The sequence below is a fragment of the Candoia aspera genome, chromosome 1, assembly GCF_035149785.1.
Source record: "Candoia aspera isolate rCanAsp1 chromosome 1, rCanAsp1.hap2, whole genome shotgun sequence".
In the NCBI taxonomy this organism is placed as follows: Eukaryota; Metazoa; Chordata; class Lepidosauria; order Squamata; family Boidae; genus Candoia; species Candoia aspera.
The window spans coordinates 25,151,729-25,171,062 of record NC_086153.1 but is presented as its reverse complement, the minus strand read 5'-3'; the positions used below and the strand labels follow the sequence as shown (position 1 = coordinate 25,171,062).

At 39.3% G+C, this 19,334-nt stretch overlaps 1 protein-coding gene across 9 annotated transcripts in view; it reads right to left on the bottom strand.

Annotated features, from left to right (window-relative positions):
• Positions 1 to 19,334, bottom strand: part of HMBOX1 (homeobox containing 1) — a 139,225-nt gene that overhangs the window by 50,664 nt on the left and 69,227 nt on the right. For all 9 annotated transcript variants that reach the window (XM_063300793.1, XM_063300837.1, XM_063300818.1 and 6 more), the window contains exons 3-4: positions 11,647 to 12,126; positions 9,435 to 9,520 (exon numbers count right to left, since the gene is read on the bottom strand). In XM_063300793.1, coding sequence (XP_063156863.1) covers positions 9,435 to 9,520; positions 11,647 to 12,126 — 566 coding nt within the window. The remainder of the gene's footprint in view (positions 1 to 9,434; positions 9,521 to 11,646; positions 12,127 to 19,334) is intronic.

The window sequence follows — 19,334 nt, the reverse complement described above, 5'->3', positions numbered from 1 at the left end:
GTAAGTAAGTAAGTAAGTAAGTAAGTAGTGTGTGTGTATGTATATGTATGTATGTATGTATATATGTATGTATGTGTGTGTATGTGTATGTACACACACACACACACACACACACAGCCACTCCCCCAGCTTAGGAGTCACAGCCCTGAGTGCTCCTACCACCACTGGGACCACTTTGGCCTTCACTTTCCACATCCTCTCTAGTTCTTTCTTCAGGCCCTGGTACTTCTCCAGCTTCTCATACCCCTTCTTCCTGATGTTGCTGTCACTTGGCACTGCTATATCTATAACCACTGCTGTCTTTAGGTCCTTGTCTACTACCACAATGTTCGGTTGATTGGCCAATACCTGCCTGTCCATCTGGATCTGGAAGTCCTACAAGATCTTAGCCATGTTATTCTCCACAATCTTCTGTGGAATCTCCCATCTGGACTTGGGAGGGTCCAGCCCATACACTGTGCAGATGTTCCTGTACACAATGCCAGCTACTTGATTGTGCTGTTCAGTGTATGCTGTTCCTGCTTGCATCTTACACCCTGCCACTATGTGTTGGACTGTCTCTGAGGCCTCTCTGCACAGTCTATACATATTGCTTCCTATATACCATCAACAGTTGAACAATACACACTTCCTTTACCTTACTTGTTAATGTTTTTCAACCCCACCTCTCCAAAACTCTTGTGCTTGAAAGCACAACTCTTTTATATCAATTGCCATTTTAAAGATCTGCTGACAAAGCACTCTCCGAGTTAAATACAATAATGGAATAAAGCCTTATTTTCTGAAGCTGCTCCCATATCTTTGGAGCCCTTCTCTCAAGGGCTTGTTAAAACACAAGCTTGTGCATTTCTTATAAGTTATTTAAAGCATTTCCTGTACAGGTTGGTTTCAAGTGGGTATGGGACTGCAATTTTTATCTAATATATCTTCTCAAATTTTTATGGAAGATGCATTTCTTAGAACACAACAGACTAGAAACATGCAGTGCAATTCTATATAGGCTTACTCAGAACTTTACCACTATGTTCAGCAAGACGCTTTCCTTACAAAGTGTATTTAAAGTGCAGTCTTAATCTTGTTTATTGCCATACTTGTGAAGGGACTGTACAACAGAATGCCATCGAATCTGCTTCCTCATGGTTTCATATCTTCTTCTTCCTCTTTTTCTAAATGCCACTAGCTGATCACTCTGATGTCACAGAAGTTTTGGACATCATGGCCAGTTTGACTGTCCTTGGTTTAGTGTTACTGATGTTGCAGAGGCTTTACATCTTGAGCTCAGGAATTCATGTACTTTGGAAACTTCAACGCAGAGGCAGGGTATAAGCTTTGCATCAAAAATTACCAGGATCATTCCCTAGCATCTCCAGTTCAGGTAGCAAAAAATGGAAAAGTCCTCTGCCTCTGTCAGAGGTCCTGATGACTGTTGCCCATTACCGTACATAGTAGCAGGCTAAAACAAAAAACAACCACTGAGTAAATTCTAACTAGAAAAGCCGAATTAAAATGTTTAAAGAAATGTAAATAAAAGATTGAATGGGCTTGATCTAGAATAAGGAAACCTTGTATCTTCCAGTGATTATAATGCTTCCATACTGAAGTCTGTGAACATGCTATGCAAAGGTATACTTTTCAACCTATTCTAGTGCATCATGGCCTTCTCAACCTATTCTAGTGCATCATGGGCTTTTAAAGAGCACCCTGAAGCTGCAGATGAAAATGATTACACTTCTCAGTTATAGTGGTTAGATTGCACCCTCCCCCTCCAATCAGTAGTCTCATCGTTTTGCTGTCTATGGGGAAGTACACACACACTGTGCATTACAAAAATGCAAGCCTTTTTTTTTTTTAATATAAAAGGCTTTGAGCTCTTAAGTTGAAGAGACCTAATTTTCAGATGACATTATTGTGATTAATCGCTCTGACTGCTTGCAAAGATAGGGAACAGTGGAGTGAGAGGAGGAGAAAGAGGGAGCGCAAGATATCAGCTTAGAGGACATTATGAACACGTCCACCAGGAAATGGAATGACTCACTGAGTTGTTCATTTTACGCTGGTCAGAATGAGCAAAGCAGGAACATGCAATACCAAAGAGTAAACAGCAGTTAGCCATTACTTAGCGCCGGCTTGATAAAAAATGGAGGGAGAGAAAGAGCCAAACAGCCCCTTTCCTACACACAAAAAGAAGGTGGGAATATTCTCCTAGATTCTGACTGCACATTTTGCAGTGGGAAAAAGAGGGATTTAAGAAACATATAAGGGGTTGGCACGTGTGAATACATCTCAACACATTTTCAAAATGGAGGGAGTGCAGTAAGTTTAACAGAACCCTTCCACAATGTGGCATCTTTCAGACTAGCTGGACTACAATTCCCATAACGAATTCACCACACATCTGGAGGGGAAGCTCCTTTAATCACCCAACCCCTTCAACCTTGATCCTGAAAAATAAACTAGAGAGCTTTTGATAATGAACAGGGTTAAATGTCTTATAAATTTCACATTTGAGGAGACACTTCCCTTTAAAGCATATTTTAAATGTTCATTTTAAATTTTACTTTCCTGACATTTTTAAAATATTCCTCTAAAATATCCCTTTTGCACGGCACACTTTTGGTGCTGATTATACTAACTAAAGGGATCTCTCTGTAATTCTATCTCCCACTCTCGGCTCCGTTATTCTCCCCATGTTATTCTCCAATCGGATCTCTAGAGGGAGCAAGCACTAAAGAAAGAGCTGAACGATGACTGAGTGTTCTGCGCAAGCTATTCTTAGCAGTTCACATTGTCATTTGCCTTATCTGTATATTAATAATACCATGCCCAGCCTGCCACTGTTGTGTTTACCAAAACCTCCAAAGATAGTTTCTAAAAAGAAAAACAAACAAACAAACAAACAAAGCTTCCACATTATCAGTTGCAGTTCTATGTAGGATTTCTAATAATTCATTTAGACAGTAATAGTACAATTGTTTTTAACATGACAAACAATACAAACTTTGTCTCTTTTTACTTTAGATATATTTTACTTTATGGCTTTGGGGGCATGGACAGGAGACTATTTCTCAATTTGTCTTCTATTTTTAATCCGTCCAGGAAAACCATCAATAAGAACAGGAATGTTTCTTTATAGTTTGAATGAAAGTCCTAATAAACAAGTGGGTAAAATTCACCCAGAATGGCATAGTCCACTGACATGCTTCGCACCCAAGTTGGCATCCTTGGATAGCTGCATCCTCCCTCTTCCCAGAGTAGATGTCACTCCTCAAACATCCTTTGAAACCCTTCTCTTACATTTTGCTGAACCTGAGGAGGGTAGGATCAGGATCAGGAAGGGAGAAGGAAGATGGGATCCTGTGCTGGAAGCCAGGATGGAAATAGGGAAACTATCTGGAAAGCAAATAGCGGGAAAGGGGAGCAGTTGGATACTGGCAGAGGAGAGAGACTGAAAGGGTGCAAAAAGGAAGCAAAGAAGAACAGAGGAGGCATAGAAAGAGAAAACAGAGTGAATGAAGATGACAGCAGTGGGAAAGAACAGGGACACAGGAGGAGGAGGAAGAAAGTTGGGGATGGAAGGCAAGATTGCTCAGAGGCTGCTTAGCCTCTTTCAAAATGAACAAGCAATCTGAGACATTTCTGCTCTTTCCAATTGTGGTTCAGTTATGCTGAACTACAGTACAACTTCCAACATCCCCAGCTAGGCTGGAAAGGTTTAATTTAATTGTTATTTAACTGAATAATGATCAAATTAAAATGAAATTTCATTTTAATGTGCACCTTGGTGTATAGTGTAATGACAATGAAAGTCTATCCTATCCTATCCTATCCTATCCTATCCTATCCTATCCTATCCCATCCTATCCTATCCTATCCTATCCTATCCTATCCTATCCTATCCCATCCCATCCCATCCTATCCTATCCTATCCAAACCTATTCTACCATGGTAAAATTAATTCTGCTATTTCAATCTGTCTTCCAACTCAACTTTGGTTTGAAGCAAGGAAATCAGTAACTTCCACCAGGTTTGAAGAAGTGATGCATAAGAGCATACATGTATCATTACATGCAAAAATTTATGCAACCTTGGCCAAATGGTATGTTTCAGTGAATTCTTGAGTGAACAGAAGGTGGCACAAAGATGCTCCACTTACTATTTGCTGAAGATGTATCCTCACAAAGAAACTCCACCTTGCCATCAACCTGCTGCTGGAGCAGCCCAAGACCAGTTTTAGGTGTTTTGGCATGAAAGTGCTTTCCCTTTTATGTTGGCTCCAGTCCTTCCATCTGGACAATTCATGGTCCATGGAAGAGGAACTTCAGAGGTCAACAACATACTGAGCTCCAATTGGCCTACTGCAGAACTGCCTCCTTTGATCTGGCTGCCGAGCTCCTCACCCCCATGGCCATTTGTACACTGGCTGCCAGACAGACTGGACACTTCTCTTAGGAAGCTATTTTCTTCCATTTTTTATAGTTTAGTCAGGGGAAGAGTAACCTTATGGAGGCTGATATTTCCACTGTGAAGGAGGGAATAAGAATTACAGCCAAATTTGCTTAACAGCTCCTCTCTAGCCTATGCTACTTGTGACTAGCAGGCAGTGACAATAGCATAAAACATGTAGTCAAGGAGAGATAATAGAGGAAGACGGCTAAGTTCTCCTCTCCTCCCCTACTGAAAGAGTTCAGATGGCCCAGTGGTAGATTGGTATGGAGCTCAAAGGCAGCTCAACCATGATGGCTCCATCCTCTTTCCCTCTTCCTGATATTTCATGTCTCAGCTAGAGATAGATCTATCCTCCCGCATGGTATGCATGGGCAGCGACAGGATAGCCTCAGCTGTGTTTGAGGGCACCTTGCTGGTAACCATGTACATGCAGGGCTGTTGGGTGAAGGAACCTTTTCATCCCCTTTTAAATCTACTGCTGAGGCAGACCCTCCTTTTTCTTGTTCTTTCATGTAATAGAGAAAGAGTTGTCTGGTCAATTTCACCCTCTCTTCCTCACTGCTGTGGTGAGGGTGAAGAGTGAAATTGACCAGACTCAATCAGGCTTGGATGTGGAGGATTGGACATTCAGCAAGGGGGAATCCACCAGTGCGCCCTGCTGGCCTTCTGCAAGGTGAGGGTGGATTCTCCCTTTGAGAGGGCAAGAAAGAGATCTCTAAAACCTCCCCGAGGTATAATTAATAATAAGCATATTTGGCATCTTGTTAAAGTAGAATGGAAAAGTAGAATGGAAAAATAATGGATGACTGGTGTGGTAAGGCTTAAAATCGTGGAATGTTCCTTTAAAAATGTTCTGGCTCCATGAATATCAGTTTCTTCAGAGCCTGTCATTATCAGCTCTGATTCACATGGTAGGATTTGTCTGTACAGCTGTCTCTTCTTCACATTCAGGAGAACGATTGGTTAGTAACATAGGGAGGGAGGGAAAAAGATGGCAGAGAACCCACTAGGGAAGAAATGGAAGTTACATGGAATTGTTAAAGTCAAGGCAGATCTGGAAGATCAAGAAAAACCTCTGCTGGAACTATCTGGAACCTGTCAGATCTGCAAAGGAGATTCCACAGATCATGGCCTGCTGAAGAGTTTATCTGTCCATAGTACAGTGTTGCTTATACAACGAAGATTTGCACCAGAGAGCTGACAGAAGGAAACCTTTTCTCTGACCTCATCACAAATGTTATTTTCTAAAGTATGCAAAAGAAAACCTTGATAAGCCTGAAACATTTTGGAATGAAGTGCTTTAGACTGATAAAAAAGATTGAACTGTTCAACCACAACCATACAGGATACATTTGGAGAAAAAGAGATGAAGCATTTAAGTCAGTGAAAAAACTGAAGACAAAAAGAGGTTGGATATTTCAGCAAGGCAATGATACAAAATATGTCTCCAAACCAACCATAAAGGAAAAAGAGATAAAAGATTTTGAAATGGCCTTCACAGTGCCCACACTTGAATATTATTGGGCGGGGCGGGGCGGGGCGGGGCGGGGAGAGATTTAGGAATATTTCTGAATTAAGAGAGTTCTCCAAGGAAGAGTGGGAAAAAATTCCAAAAGCAAGAATAGAAAGATTCTTACATGACCACAGGTAATACAGTATTTGGAAACTTATTTTGCCAAAAGAGGCATTACGAAGTATTGACTGAATGGGTGTCCAAGCTTCTACACTGCCATGCATATGACTTTATTATGAATCTGCAACAACTGCACATAAATAATAAATAAGCATTTAAATCTGCAGAAAGATGTTGTGTTTAACTACGCCCCACGTACAGGACGTGTCAGCTTCTGTTCACTTGGGTATTCACTGAAATATTAAATATGACCAGGTATGCCTAAACGTTTACATTCAAGTGTTTATTAATTTGGATGCAACAGTAAAAGCTTCACTTCTCAAAAGAGTCTGCTTGCTTTTTACTTACGTGCTTGGCACATAGGAAATGAGGGCACCAATTATGGCTAACTGGACTTTATCTTCTTTTGAATGGCAGGGAACACACACTGAAAATATTCTACATGCTTATATTACAAATTCTAAGAGCAATGTATAACCAAATAAAGTGAGGGTTTCAAAGATCATTTGAGCACTCTGCATTTTTCCAGAAATCATTCTGGAGATAAATCTCTACATCGTGTGAGGAAGATCAGTTGCAGCTGGCTGGCTTCTAGTATATTTCTAGGCACAGAAATACTGTTAGGCCTATTAGGGATCATTATCCGGAATTTTAAGCTGAATCTATATGCCAGGGATGAGGAACCTATGGTCCTCCAATTGATGGTGAATAACAATTCCCAGCAGCCACGGCAGTGATTATGAAAGATGCTGGGAACTGCAATTCAGCAAGTTCCAGAGGACTATAGATTCCCTATCCTCTTTAGGTATATTTAACTCTTTCACTGCCTGCATTTAGTTCTGGGAGCCCTATGACATATAGTTTGGCTATAGTGAGTTTTGTTATGTGTTACCCTACATCATGGATTTTAGTATATACTGTTCTGATCTCCTCAGGGAGAAAGACTGGAATATGAAGGATTTTAAATAAACAAACAGAATCAATTAAAAGTGCAAGAGATGCAGCCTATTTTTTCCCGGCTACAAGAGCACAGAACTTTCCTACTGGCACTAGGACCAACTTCCCAACCTGCAGCAGGATCCCACATTTGTTTGGTTCTCTCTTTCACTGGGTAGAAAGGAACAGCCTCCCTAAAAAACAGAAATACAACAGCTCTGATCCTGAGTCAACACTGTCCTAGCTTCAGTGGAAGACAAGAAGCTGCTGGAGATCCCGCAGAGATCCAGCTTGAATGCTTGTTAGGTACTCCTGCTTTTGTTAACACCCCTTAACTATGGTGTTGTTGCTTTATTATTTTAACTGCAGATTTATAAATTATCCTGGAAGCTGTTGTAGAACCAGCCAGATTTTTATGTTACTATAGTATGAGCTATTGATTTCTGCAACACTTTATATCTTAATCAGAGATTTGGAAGGAGTAAAAGAAATCAGTAAAACCCTCTAACTACTTTGAAGATGGAAATTTGAGATCTACAACTGTTCATATGCAATTCTCTCTTTTGTCTTCACAAAAACAGTATGCATCATATATATTGTACATATATCTACACAGCTGACGCATGCCTGTGAAATTATTTCAGTGTCCTACAAACGTTAATCCTTAGTTCTATAAGATTTAAAGCATGCATTTTCTCCTTAAAATCTTCCCCAGTCCCTCAAAAAACATGAAAAACTGGGACAATTTTTTGGCCTTGTCCACTCTGGGGCCATAAAAGGAGTGCATATTCAATATAAACCTAGCTATGTTAACCACTGATATTTGGGAAGTCATTGTGATAAGGTAGCAGACTGCCTACAGATTCCAAGCTCAGAGGGATACAAGGATCTCATTCAGGTCTCTCAGACTACTATTCACCAAAGCTCCCTGGCTTCTTTTACAGGACCTTTTTGAACTGACCCTGCAACAAAATCAAGCAAAGGTAACTAGAGATGATTCTTGGCTTACACCTTCTTCTGAGATTCCTCAAAACAGAAGCACTGCCAGTAGCAAAGTAAGTGATGAACCTACTAAGTCAAATTACTGATCCATGCAAACCAGTATCACCTACTTTAATTGGGAGAAGTTTTCCCAGCATTGCTACTTTCAGACTAGGAGTACAGGAAATTGAACTGGTAAACTGAATTTAAAGCATGTACTTAACTGAGCAACGCCCCTTATACAGAGAGTTTTCTCCTCCTGAAGTTTTGAACTGATAATAAAAAAATTTTATTTCAACCATGTGTTTTTATAAATGTGTACCAGTTTATTTAAAGAGTAAATTAGCTATAAACTGGATCTGCAACAAAATATTTCAGCCTGGAGTGCTCCTATTCAGGGATCCATACATTCTACCCCTGTGCTCAGTTTTCCCGCCCTTTCCAAACAGTCAGCATTCCATATTCAACAATTTGTTCAGTTGCAACTCTTTGGGGAACAGTGTTTTTTTTTCTTTTTAAAAAATGCATTGTTCCATCAAGGCGGTTAATCCCTCTCTATGGATGGTGCCATTTTAGCTGCAAAAGGCTCTCCACTTGGAGGACCAAGTTTGACATATATGGTGTAGCAGAATGTTGTACTAGGATTGAGAATGCCCAAATTCCCACAATGCCAGGAGGCTTACTGGGTATATTTTGGATATTCACTAGCTCACCCTACTTTAGAGAGGAATTATGGAAAACATGGGGTATGGGAAGGAACCATGTATGCTACCTAAAAATCCTAGAGTAAAAGGTGGGATATAAATGTAATTATAAAATTACTACATATGTCTGTACGTTGTATTTGCATAGCATCTTTATTATATATGGAATGTTACAAACAAAAGCTAAGCAATGAGAAACCAAAGTGTGTGCAGGGAGTAGTATTACTCACGCAGCTTAAGTAGAAAGGTCAAATTATGGATGTAATATACCAAGTATAATTAAATACTTTTCCAGGTAAATATCCTGTGGACTAAACTAATGTCTTCCTCAAGTCAGCTAGTCCAAAGGATGAGCTGCATTTTCCTGCATTCAGACAAGATCCCCATGTGTGATTTTAGAATTTTTAAAAAGCCATTTCAAAAGCACTTGATACTCATTACAATATTATAGGGGGGAAATCCTGCTAGCATAAGCCATTGGGTGGAGGGGGGCTGAAGAAGATTCAGGCAGGATTAGAGAGGGGGAATAAAAATACTGATTCACTGAGGAAGTTTCATGACATGTGTGACAATGGATCTTAAATCAAAGGCATATATTATAATAACTACGCTGTCAGATATGTACTGCAATGCAGAATGCAGAGTGATACGCCAACACCTGCACTAGCCAGCAAAGGAGCAAGATGATGTAGTAACACTTTAGAATGGAAAAAGGGACATTTTCGAGCTCTTACCTGTAACCTGTGCAACAACTGCTTGCGAAATCCTCCGGTTGGCCAGGAAGGCTTTGATTTCCTCTTTTATCACGCTGCTGTCCCTCCTATCAAAATGTGTGGGGTTGGGGGCAGAGATTAAAAATAAAAAGAGAGAGACAGGACCAAAGTAGAATTTGAAGATGCGTTTGTGGCAGGTGATGGGGAGGGGGTTGATATATTGCCCTTGCCAGCAGACATTCCTTTTAATCAGTGTCATTGGTGGATCAAAGCATACAAGGAAAATGGATGACTCACAGTCTGTATAAATTCATGCAAGCCATATGGAATGCACAAAGTTTCATTACAGGGGATGAATAAATCTCTCCAACTAACATCTTGGGGGGGGCGGTGTTGGGGGGAAGTGGCAGCAGTAGCAGCCTCTGTTATTAAATGAGGCACCCACAAAGGAAATATTGCTCATAGGAGAGAAATCAGAGCAAACCACATTGACACCTGGATTTAAGAACCAGGTAGTGTTCCTGAAGTCTACTGCCACAACGATTAAGGCAGGGCTTATCAGATGCATAGCCAATTTGAATGCTTCTGGTGTCACCTGATTCTACCCCATCTTCTATTTGGTGTGTAAAGCTGTCTTGTATGAAATCAGATAATTATTATTCTGTCTAGCCGAAATCAGGCTCACAGTACTTCTCCATGGATTCCAATAATGAAGTTTCCACCTCTGTTTAACTAAGATACTCTTTATTTTGGGGTGGAGATGTGGGATACAGAAATTAGGATCTTCCTACAACCAACACACCTGCTCCACTCAAAAACAGTCTCCCTGAAAATCAGTTTGGGGAACTAACATTTGCTTCGCACACACCAATGCAAAGCAGAACATAACGCTGATCGATATGCAAGGGTCTCTGTAGGAGTGAGAAGCAGAATGGAGCAAGAAGCTCCACAGAGCAAAGAAAGAAATCTAAAGTCAGGTTGGAAAACAGAATTAGCTATTGCATAATTAGTCTTCGTGGGCCAAATTGCACTGGACTATTAAATCTATCCTAATTATCACTGTAGCTGTTCACTCCAAAGCCTTACATCTTCCTGCTAGAAAAAAAAACAATCTTCACTATGAAATTATCATTAAAATGGAATTGTGAGAATGGACACCGGGCAGAAAAGATGCTCAGTAATAAAAAGTGGAGGTAACAGACCCAAATTTTAGTAAGTAACTATTATGGTGAAGCAACCAATGGATATATACATGTGTAACTGTGAATGTTCTGACATTGCATGGCCAAAGAGAAAAAATCACATCCACAGCCCTGAGCATGTCAGGATTCTTTAAATTTCCATGCTTCATAACTGCTAACAAATGTCTGAAAACTCTATTTCAGCAATACTTTCTGATGTCTTAAAAAATAATTCTGAAATTGGGAGTTATATTCTTTGATTCTTCGTTTCTCTTTATTCTGGCAAAATCAGATAAGCTATGTAAAATACATTTTAAGGTGCAGAAATACAATAATCTGGATAATTTATATAGATTTGCCAAGTTTAGTTTTGGGGACTGCATAATTATAGCGCTTCAATACAGTTTATTTTATGGCCGACTCACATATGAGTCTCACTAATCCAAATAATTTTTTTTTCGTAAATATGTCTGATTATTTGCTTATATAACAATAAAGGTATGTTGGGTCTTTCAAAAACCCGTGCTTTGTCTAAAATATTCACTCCTGGCTTATATTCAGCAGAACTACACAAAGCAACCAGCTTCCAAGCCCAGTGCAAACATAACCAAAATTCTACTTCCAAGTATCTCTTTTCTTCATTTAAATCACATGAACTCCCCAGAACAGCCTTTCTCAACCTATCCTGATAGAAGATGATTGAAAGCCACCAGGTTGGGGAAACTGTTATGCTTGAGCCTTGCTGCACTGCATCTAAGCAATGCACTCAGGTGTTCAAATGGCCAGTCACCCAATGGTAGTTTCATCATGTCAGTTTTTGCATTAGATAGTCATCCAAATCCAAAGTGAGGCTGCGAAGAGTGTACCAGATAAACAAAGATCTAAGATCTCCCTTCAATCCAGCTGGCCTAAGACAATTAAGCTTTGACCTGGGAAGATAAGACAAGGCAATTCAGAACAATCCAACACTCTGAAGTGTCTTTGCAGGGAGTGGGAAGGGAAAGAAGCTGGGAATGAGTAATTCTTGATCCGTGATATACAACTTTGCCTACCTCATCAACTCTTCTACTTTGTCATCTACATCCAAGTCCTCCTCAGAGGCTTCAAAGCTATATGACCTTTGAGCCATGCTATTGGCCAGAGGGTAACGTGTAGGCGACATCTTCCCATTGAAGGCAGACAACCTCTCGTTACTCTCCCTCCCATTTTGATTGGTAGTGCAAGGTTGTGGGGAGGTATCATAACTGTTGCTAGGAGATGGGGACATCCCAGAGTGCTGGGTCTGTGTGGAAGCTGTGGCTGTGGAGGAAGACGCTGGAACATTGTTGGTGCTGTTACTACAGGATCCACTCCCATAGGCAGACCGCCGCCCAAACTTGTCGCTGTGTTCCTGGTCAAGACGGTCAAAGGTTTCCAAAGCATGGAGGATTTCGTGCCGTGTCATACCAGTGCGCCGCAGGCGTTGAAGTAGGTCTATTTGCTCTATGGTGAATCTGGGTTCATCAGTGTAGTGAAACATGGTTTCCAGCAGACTGGGGGGAAAAGATGAAAAACATACACTTCATTTAAGCAGTTCCACTAAAATGTAGGTGTACACTGTACTCCGATAGGGCACAAAGGATATTCTACCCACTTTTCAGGATGAGCCTCATGGCAGGCATATTATTTAGCCAACCTTTCAGTAATTGTTGAGTTTTTTCTCTTCCTCTATCATCTTTTCTTATTCCTGTTTTACCACTCCAGAAAGCCCACATCTCCATAGTAGAACAACACCCTTGCATATAGGATGTCTCAGTACTAATTTTCCAATCACCCTGGTAGGACTGGAAACTTGCATCTGAAATCCCGGGGAGCTGCTGACAAACTAGACAATACTGAGCAAGCTGGATCACTGCTTTGACTGTATTATTCTGTTCCCATCCTTCTTTTTCTTTGTATGTCTGCTTATTTAGGATTATAAGCCTGCAGGCAGACATTTGTCAGTGTTAATTGTATGTTTCATGCTGTACATTACATTTTATTTTAGATTCTTGAAATCAATAATTATCAGTAGAGCTCTGACCCTTTTCTTTTGGAAGGCAAGTTCTCACATCAATACAGTAACCTGATTTTGCAACTCTCCACAGTTTCAGAAGCAATGCTGTTTTATTTATATTACCATTTTAGGTCAATTTTCCACCCAAAGGCCTTCAAAATATATATCAGAATCAATCAATAAAATATACATTTAAAAAAAAAGAGAGAAGTGTGCCCAGCAGCAGAAAAACATCATCAAATTACAAATAAAGCAATAATCCAGTATAGTGAAAAAAAATCATTCAAACTTAGACTTATTACATGGGGCAGAAGGTGGGGGGTAGTAGTAAAAAGAGAATTTAAGAAGCATATCCCCCCTATGGACAGAGTTGTGAAGTCCTACCTCCTTCCCCAAAAAACTCAAGAAAAACAGGAAAAAAAAAACCCAGAAAACATTTTTTTCCTCTATTTTTTAAATCCCAAGGCCTTTTTTGTGTGTCATTTTTTTTAATGGAAAAAAAATTAAAATGTGAAATAGTTTAATTTTAGATAGCATATAAATTGCTTATGGTATGAAAGAAATCATACCGTGCTAAATTTGGAAACACTGACACCAAGGCAAGAAATAAATGAAGAGAAAGAGTAAAGAAGTCTGGGAGTCTCCTACAATGTCTGAAAATGATAAAATAACATAAAGGTTCAGAAGTAAAAACTATCGATCATAGAATTTCAAGTTAAAAAATGAGACTAATATGGCAAAATGTGTATTTTGAACATTGGATTTTTGCCCTTTTTTGTTTTTTTCCCTAAAACGTAATGCTTTCTATACTGGTTTGCTACAGTGGAGGAAACCATCCCAAACACACCACTGTATTTGTTATACCAAAATGTTGATAGCTTCTTATGTCCAACATTCACTTTTTGCCTGCCTGCCTTTCCTAAAGAGGAAAAAGTAAAGTGCTACATTACTTAGAGTTCAGCAACTCATATCTCCATTTGTAGATTTAAAGCAAGTTCATTCAATAAATGTATATTGTTATACACAATGTTATATATGAATACACTTTCATAAGGCAACCAAGTTACAAATAAAACACATCTATAAATTAAGTAAGTCTCTAAGGTATGTCAGAATTAATTTTTGTATACGCTTCTATTTTTCCATACATTTTGTTATCCCTACAGGGAAAAAAAACGGTGGGGGGGGGGGGAATTCCCATGGCTTCAGTGTTTCTGGAAATTTTCCATCCACCTCCAGATACAATATGTCCGGAAGGTTCTTTCATTCTAAGCAGAGACTGGAGCAGCCTTTCTAGTGTAGATGTAGGCAGCTGGTATCTTCCAGCTCACTCCTCCTGACTTAAAAATATAATATAAAATAAACAAGAAGTTGGTTTTTTATATTGAAGTATTTCTCTAGGCCATACCTATCCCCCTAGTTATTCTTAAAAAAATTAAAATGGTGGGTTACAACTTCATGCTGCTGGAGGAAATGCGTTAGAAGGTTAACTGGGCTGGCAAAAAGCATCCCACTGAGCTAAGAGGAGGAAGAGGAAGAAACAAGACTTCCCAGTTGTCTTCTGGTAAATGGGTGTTTGATAATTAGGCATCCATTTTGTGAATAGCGACATCCTACTTATGGCAGCCATTTTGTGAGCATTCAAGGGTTCCCAAAATTCAAAATGTGCCTGGTGTTCTAAAAGGGCTGTCTATCTCCATCCTAATGACTGCAACAGTAGCAAGTGCCTATAGTTTGGGGTGAAATGCCTCCTTTTGTCTGCCCCATCAACCAAAATTTAACTGGCAGTTAGGAAAGGAACTGAGAATTTGAAGAATTACTCCAAGGATGGAAAGTACCATCTCAGCTGATTTCATATGAAGATGCTTGTTATCTTACACTCTTTTTCTGGACATAACTAATGGCCAGTATAGCTCAGATAGGAGTCTTCCACTGTGAGGTTGAGCCCAAGACTTCTGACCTACAAGACAAGTGCTTTACTTACTGCATCACAGCTCCCTCACAAATCCATTACTGTACTAACAAATGGAACTAAATCCCTAGAGCTTATTGGAGAGATACAGCAACAACTGTTTCATCCTTTCCAACCATGTTAGAAAACAAACAAACAAACAAACAAACATATATATATATATATATATATATATATATATATATAGTCAAATTCTGGAGGATTTTTTAAAATTGGAAAAAGTAATTTTCATATAGGAAAAGGTTACAAGCAAACATTTTTTAAATGATCCATTTCTCAATCTTTCAAAAATCTGGCATTTCCACTAAATTTATTAATCAAACAAGGAAGGGTGTCGCCTCCTTTCTTGCATATCAAAAAGCCACTCTAAGGAAACAAGATAGCCCTGCCAAAATTTCCCTGTATGTAAGGTAAAGGTAAAGGTTTCCCTTGACGTAAAGTCCAGTCGTGTCCGACTCTAGGGGGCGGTGCTCATCTCCGTTTCAAAGCCTTGGAGCCGGCGTTGTCCATAGGACACTTCCGGGTCATGTGGCCAGCATGATCACGGAACGCCGTTACCTTCCCGCCGAAGCGGTACCAATTAATCTACTCACATTTGCATGTTTTCGAACTGCTTGGTGTGCAGAAGCTGGGACGAGCAACGGGAGCTCACCCCGCCACGCGGTTTCGAACCGCCGACCTTCCGATCAAAGTTCTGATAAAATATATCAGAAATTTTGTGAATATATCACCATTTTAAGTAATATCAAATCTACTGGATTCTGCATAATTTGTTATTTATTCCAATATACTGAAGGACCTCAAATTTATTATTTAAAATATCATAAAGACAAGCAAAGGGCAGAAGAAAGTATGAAAATGCCATAATTATTTTAAACATGGCTCAAAATATACATATAGATGTAGCTTGCTGGAGGACAAGGGACATTTCACAAAATTTGGGTGCTGAAGATGCTACAAAGAAGTGTCTGTAAGTGTGGTCTTAGAATTCTATACTTGTGGACAGAAATTTTAAAAAAATGCCCAATTCACTAGTTTCAACCCTTACAGATAGGATCTTTGTCAGCTACCAAAAAGTGAGTTGGCAGGCAGGCACTGTGCTGCTCCTGGGCACCATGCTGAAGTTGCTGGGGTTAATTCATTCATTTTGAAAATGGAAAGTTAAAAGTAAAGATATGGGATGGATTGCTACTTTGTTGACAATCACCATTAGTTGCAAATAACTGAAATGCAAAAGAAGTTCGAAGTTTGTCAGAATCTGAACTGATAGGGCACTGGTTAAATCAATAAGCATATTGATTATATTGGTTATATTGCATAAGCAGGAATAAAAAACCACACAGAAGTATAAATCATGTTTAGGAAAAGTGATCCATTCAATTAACTCTTAGATATTTACATCTGGATAAACAAACACACATTTTTATATAAACTGCTAATTTTTACTTTCTTAATTTGTAAAAAGAAAAGGGGAAATGGGTGTCAGGAACTTTGGGAATTTTGACAGTCACTAGCAGCTAAGCTCAGCAAAAATTTTGGATAATCAGACTCAATATCTACCAGAAAAAATGTTCTAAAGCTGTGTAGCACTTCAGATTCAAAGGCAAAAAGGAATGCACGAGGATACATACACGGCATCAGTTTGCCATACCTTAAACCAAATCTGTCCTGTCCCAATATCATGCTGCTGCTGCTGCTTCTACAGGAGCAGCTACCTATTTCCAAAAAATATACTGCTGCTCTAAGGAATAGCAGACGCTCCCAAACATCCCAAAGCACTTTTTGCCTTTGAATCCATAGCCCTAAAATGTTCCAGTGGTAGGAAACTAAAGAAATGATGACATATAGATTGCAGTCCTAAATACACTTACTGTAAGTCCCCCTGAACAAAACAAAACTTACTTCTTTTGAAAAACGTGCATAGGACTACATGGTACATGAAGATGTTGGATTTACTGGCAATTTTAAGAGTGACCTGACATGCTTCCTCTTAGAATGTTTAAGATTCATCAGAAAATGTCATCTAAATTCTGAAAATTACCATTTTGCACACATATACACACATCCCTGACCATATCATCAAGACTAAATGACTGTTTTGAGGAGGAGAAAAATCCTTTATCATTTCTCAAAGATGTAGTCTTGGACACTGTGTGTAAATACTACAGTATGTATCTGTGTTACACCTATACTATTTGCTGCTTCCTTCACCTGTGCTAACGTGAACTACATTCAGTGCAACTGTTTTTCACAAGGCTGTCACACACATAATAGCATGTTTTAAGCCACAAAGAAATCCCAATGTTTAATGATGCCCTACTCTTCTGGAGTGTTCAGAAATTCAGGGAGAAAATTGCACTGTGGAGATAGAAGAGAACACACACCACACTTTTCCCAGCAATGTGTAACCTTTTTAATGGTAGAGTTAACCTCGCAGCAATTCTAGTTGTAAACTGCATGCAAATCCCTAATGTAAAGGTGTCCTGTGTTTAACAAGCCAATTTACGAGGCAATTCTGCAACCAGACGTTTAAGAATAATGTGATGCTCCTTGTTAATTAAGGGACATGCATCCCCATTAGCAGTTTATCACTACATAATGTTTGAAGCCCTTCTAATTCGCCACAACTGCTTTAATTGTATTACTTTAATTTGTTTCTTATGGGAGAAGGGTGCACTGTTTTTTTTCTTTGCAGGAATTAGCCCACTAAAAAAGAAAAAGCATGATCTGGGTGTTTGTTTTTTGATTTAATAATGGAAAAGCAGAACAGTTCAGATTTGCAAAATGTCACTCTGCTTATGGAACTACAAGAGCAGGAGCATGTTAAATTTAACCATCTCTGAGAACAAAATTCTTGCAACAGAAATCTGCCAGGGTTCTTAATTTCTTCTCGTATTTCTGCATTATTTACCAAAGTTCATGGTCTTTCTTAAATCAGAGTGAAATATATATTTTAAAGGCAGTGATGGGGATTGGGAACTTTCAAAATTCAGCTATCAAGAATTTTTTGTGGACTTGTTTCTTAAATTGCACGTATTATAGTTCTGTTCCAGCTACCTGCAGCAGGGGAAGAAGTGAGAAATATTCATTGAATGTGCTGGAAATGTATCTCTACCTGGTTCCTCCTCTGTCTGAACTACTTCCCATTCAAGTCAGTGAATCATCATCAAAACTACTAAAACCTTTAAGATGTCCCTACATTGGCTGGTTTTCCTCTTCTCTGATCATTCTTTTTTTTGCTTTAGATGAATTGCTTTTTTTTACTGTATTGTGATAATGTGATTTTAGACTGTAGGGATTACTATATTAAATCCCACTGATTTCAAATACTCGATGATGATGGTGATGATGAATCTAGCCCACTCTTCATTGTTAAAAAGAAATCCCAACACAATTTCAAGTAACCCAGTAAAACAGGATAGAAAGAGTATTGACACTTTTGAACTTTGGTGTTGGAGAAGGTTCCTACAAATACCATGATTAGACAAGAAAACAAACAAATGGATCATCGAAAAAATCAATCCAGTTCTCACTGGAGGCACAAATGGCCAGGCTCAAATTATCCCACTTTGGACACATTATGAGAAGACCTAACTCTCTGGAAAATGCTCTAATGCTGGGAAAGGTGGAAGGAAGAGAAGAAAAGTATGACCAATAGCAAGGTGGATGGACTCAGTTACAGCAGTGATCAGTGCTATGTTGGAAGACCTGAAGGTCCAGGTTAGGGACAGATTGTCATGGAGAAAATCTATTTATGTGGTCGCTAAGAGTTGATACCAACTTGACAGCACATAATCTATCAATCACTCTAAGTAAGACTAATTCAGGATCTAACACAATACTTACTGCCTCTTTTTATCCAAATGGACTCCCAAGGCAGCTTATGATTAAATCAGTTCCAAAAGGTACAACATAATTAGGAATCTGCTGGTGTATGTGTTGTTGACAGCATGTGCACAACCACATACACTCACACTTATTGGTCCTTGACAGTTGGAGGTACAGATGGACTTGAAGACTAGCAGCCCAGAGAAGCAGCCTTTGTACTTAGTTATGCATTCTGAATGGCTCAAGAACAAAATACTCAGCTGCAATTTAAACTGACAGGAAATAAACAAAAAATTCTTTTTGTAATTACCACCATTTTTTCTAATGGAGATAAAGCCATTGTCCTCTTTCTGCACACCTGCATGCTATAAGAAACCAAGCAACATTTGAAGAGAACCAGGCCATTGAATAGTTCAACATCAACTACAGGGCAAAATTTCAAGATCCTGAATCATGTCTTGGAAAGGAAGTGATGGATGAAACAAAATATCACCTGAACATTAATTAACTCACATCAGTCTCAAGCCTGTTGGAAACCTAATTTCCAATAAAGCTGCAGAGGCATTTAAAGGGCCTGGAGCCACATATGACAGAACCATAGATGCAATAGTCCTTACTGTGCCCATTCAGTTTCCAGGGATGACTCCTGGAATTAAGTCTTGAGGGTCTATGAGTGAATAAGGACAGATTTCCCCAACTAAAAGGATGAGATTATTTTCTCAAATCCAGAATCAGATAGTTCTTCCTTCTCCTCCTCCTCCTAGGAGTGTAACCTCCATATTCAAAGACAGTACAGTATATGTTGCTGAAGACAAAGTGCAGCAGAGCAACAGCGGGAGGCTGCCACTGCTCTCCTGTGCTGTCTGCTGGCTTCTAGGAGATATCAGTTTGGCCATCATGAGAAG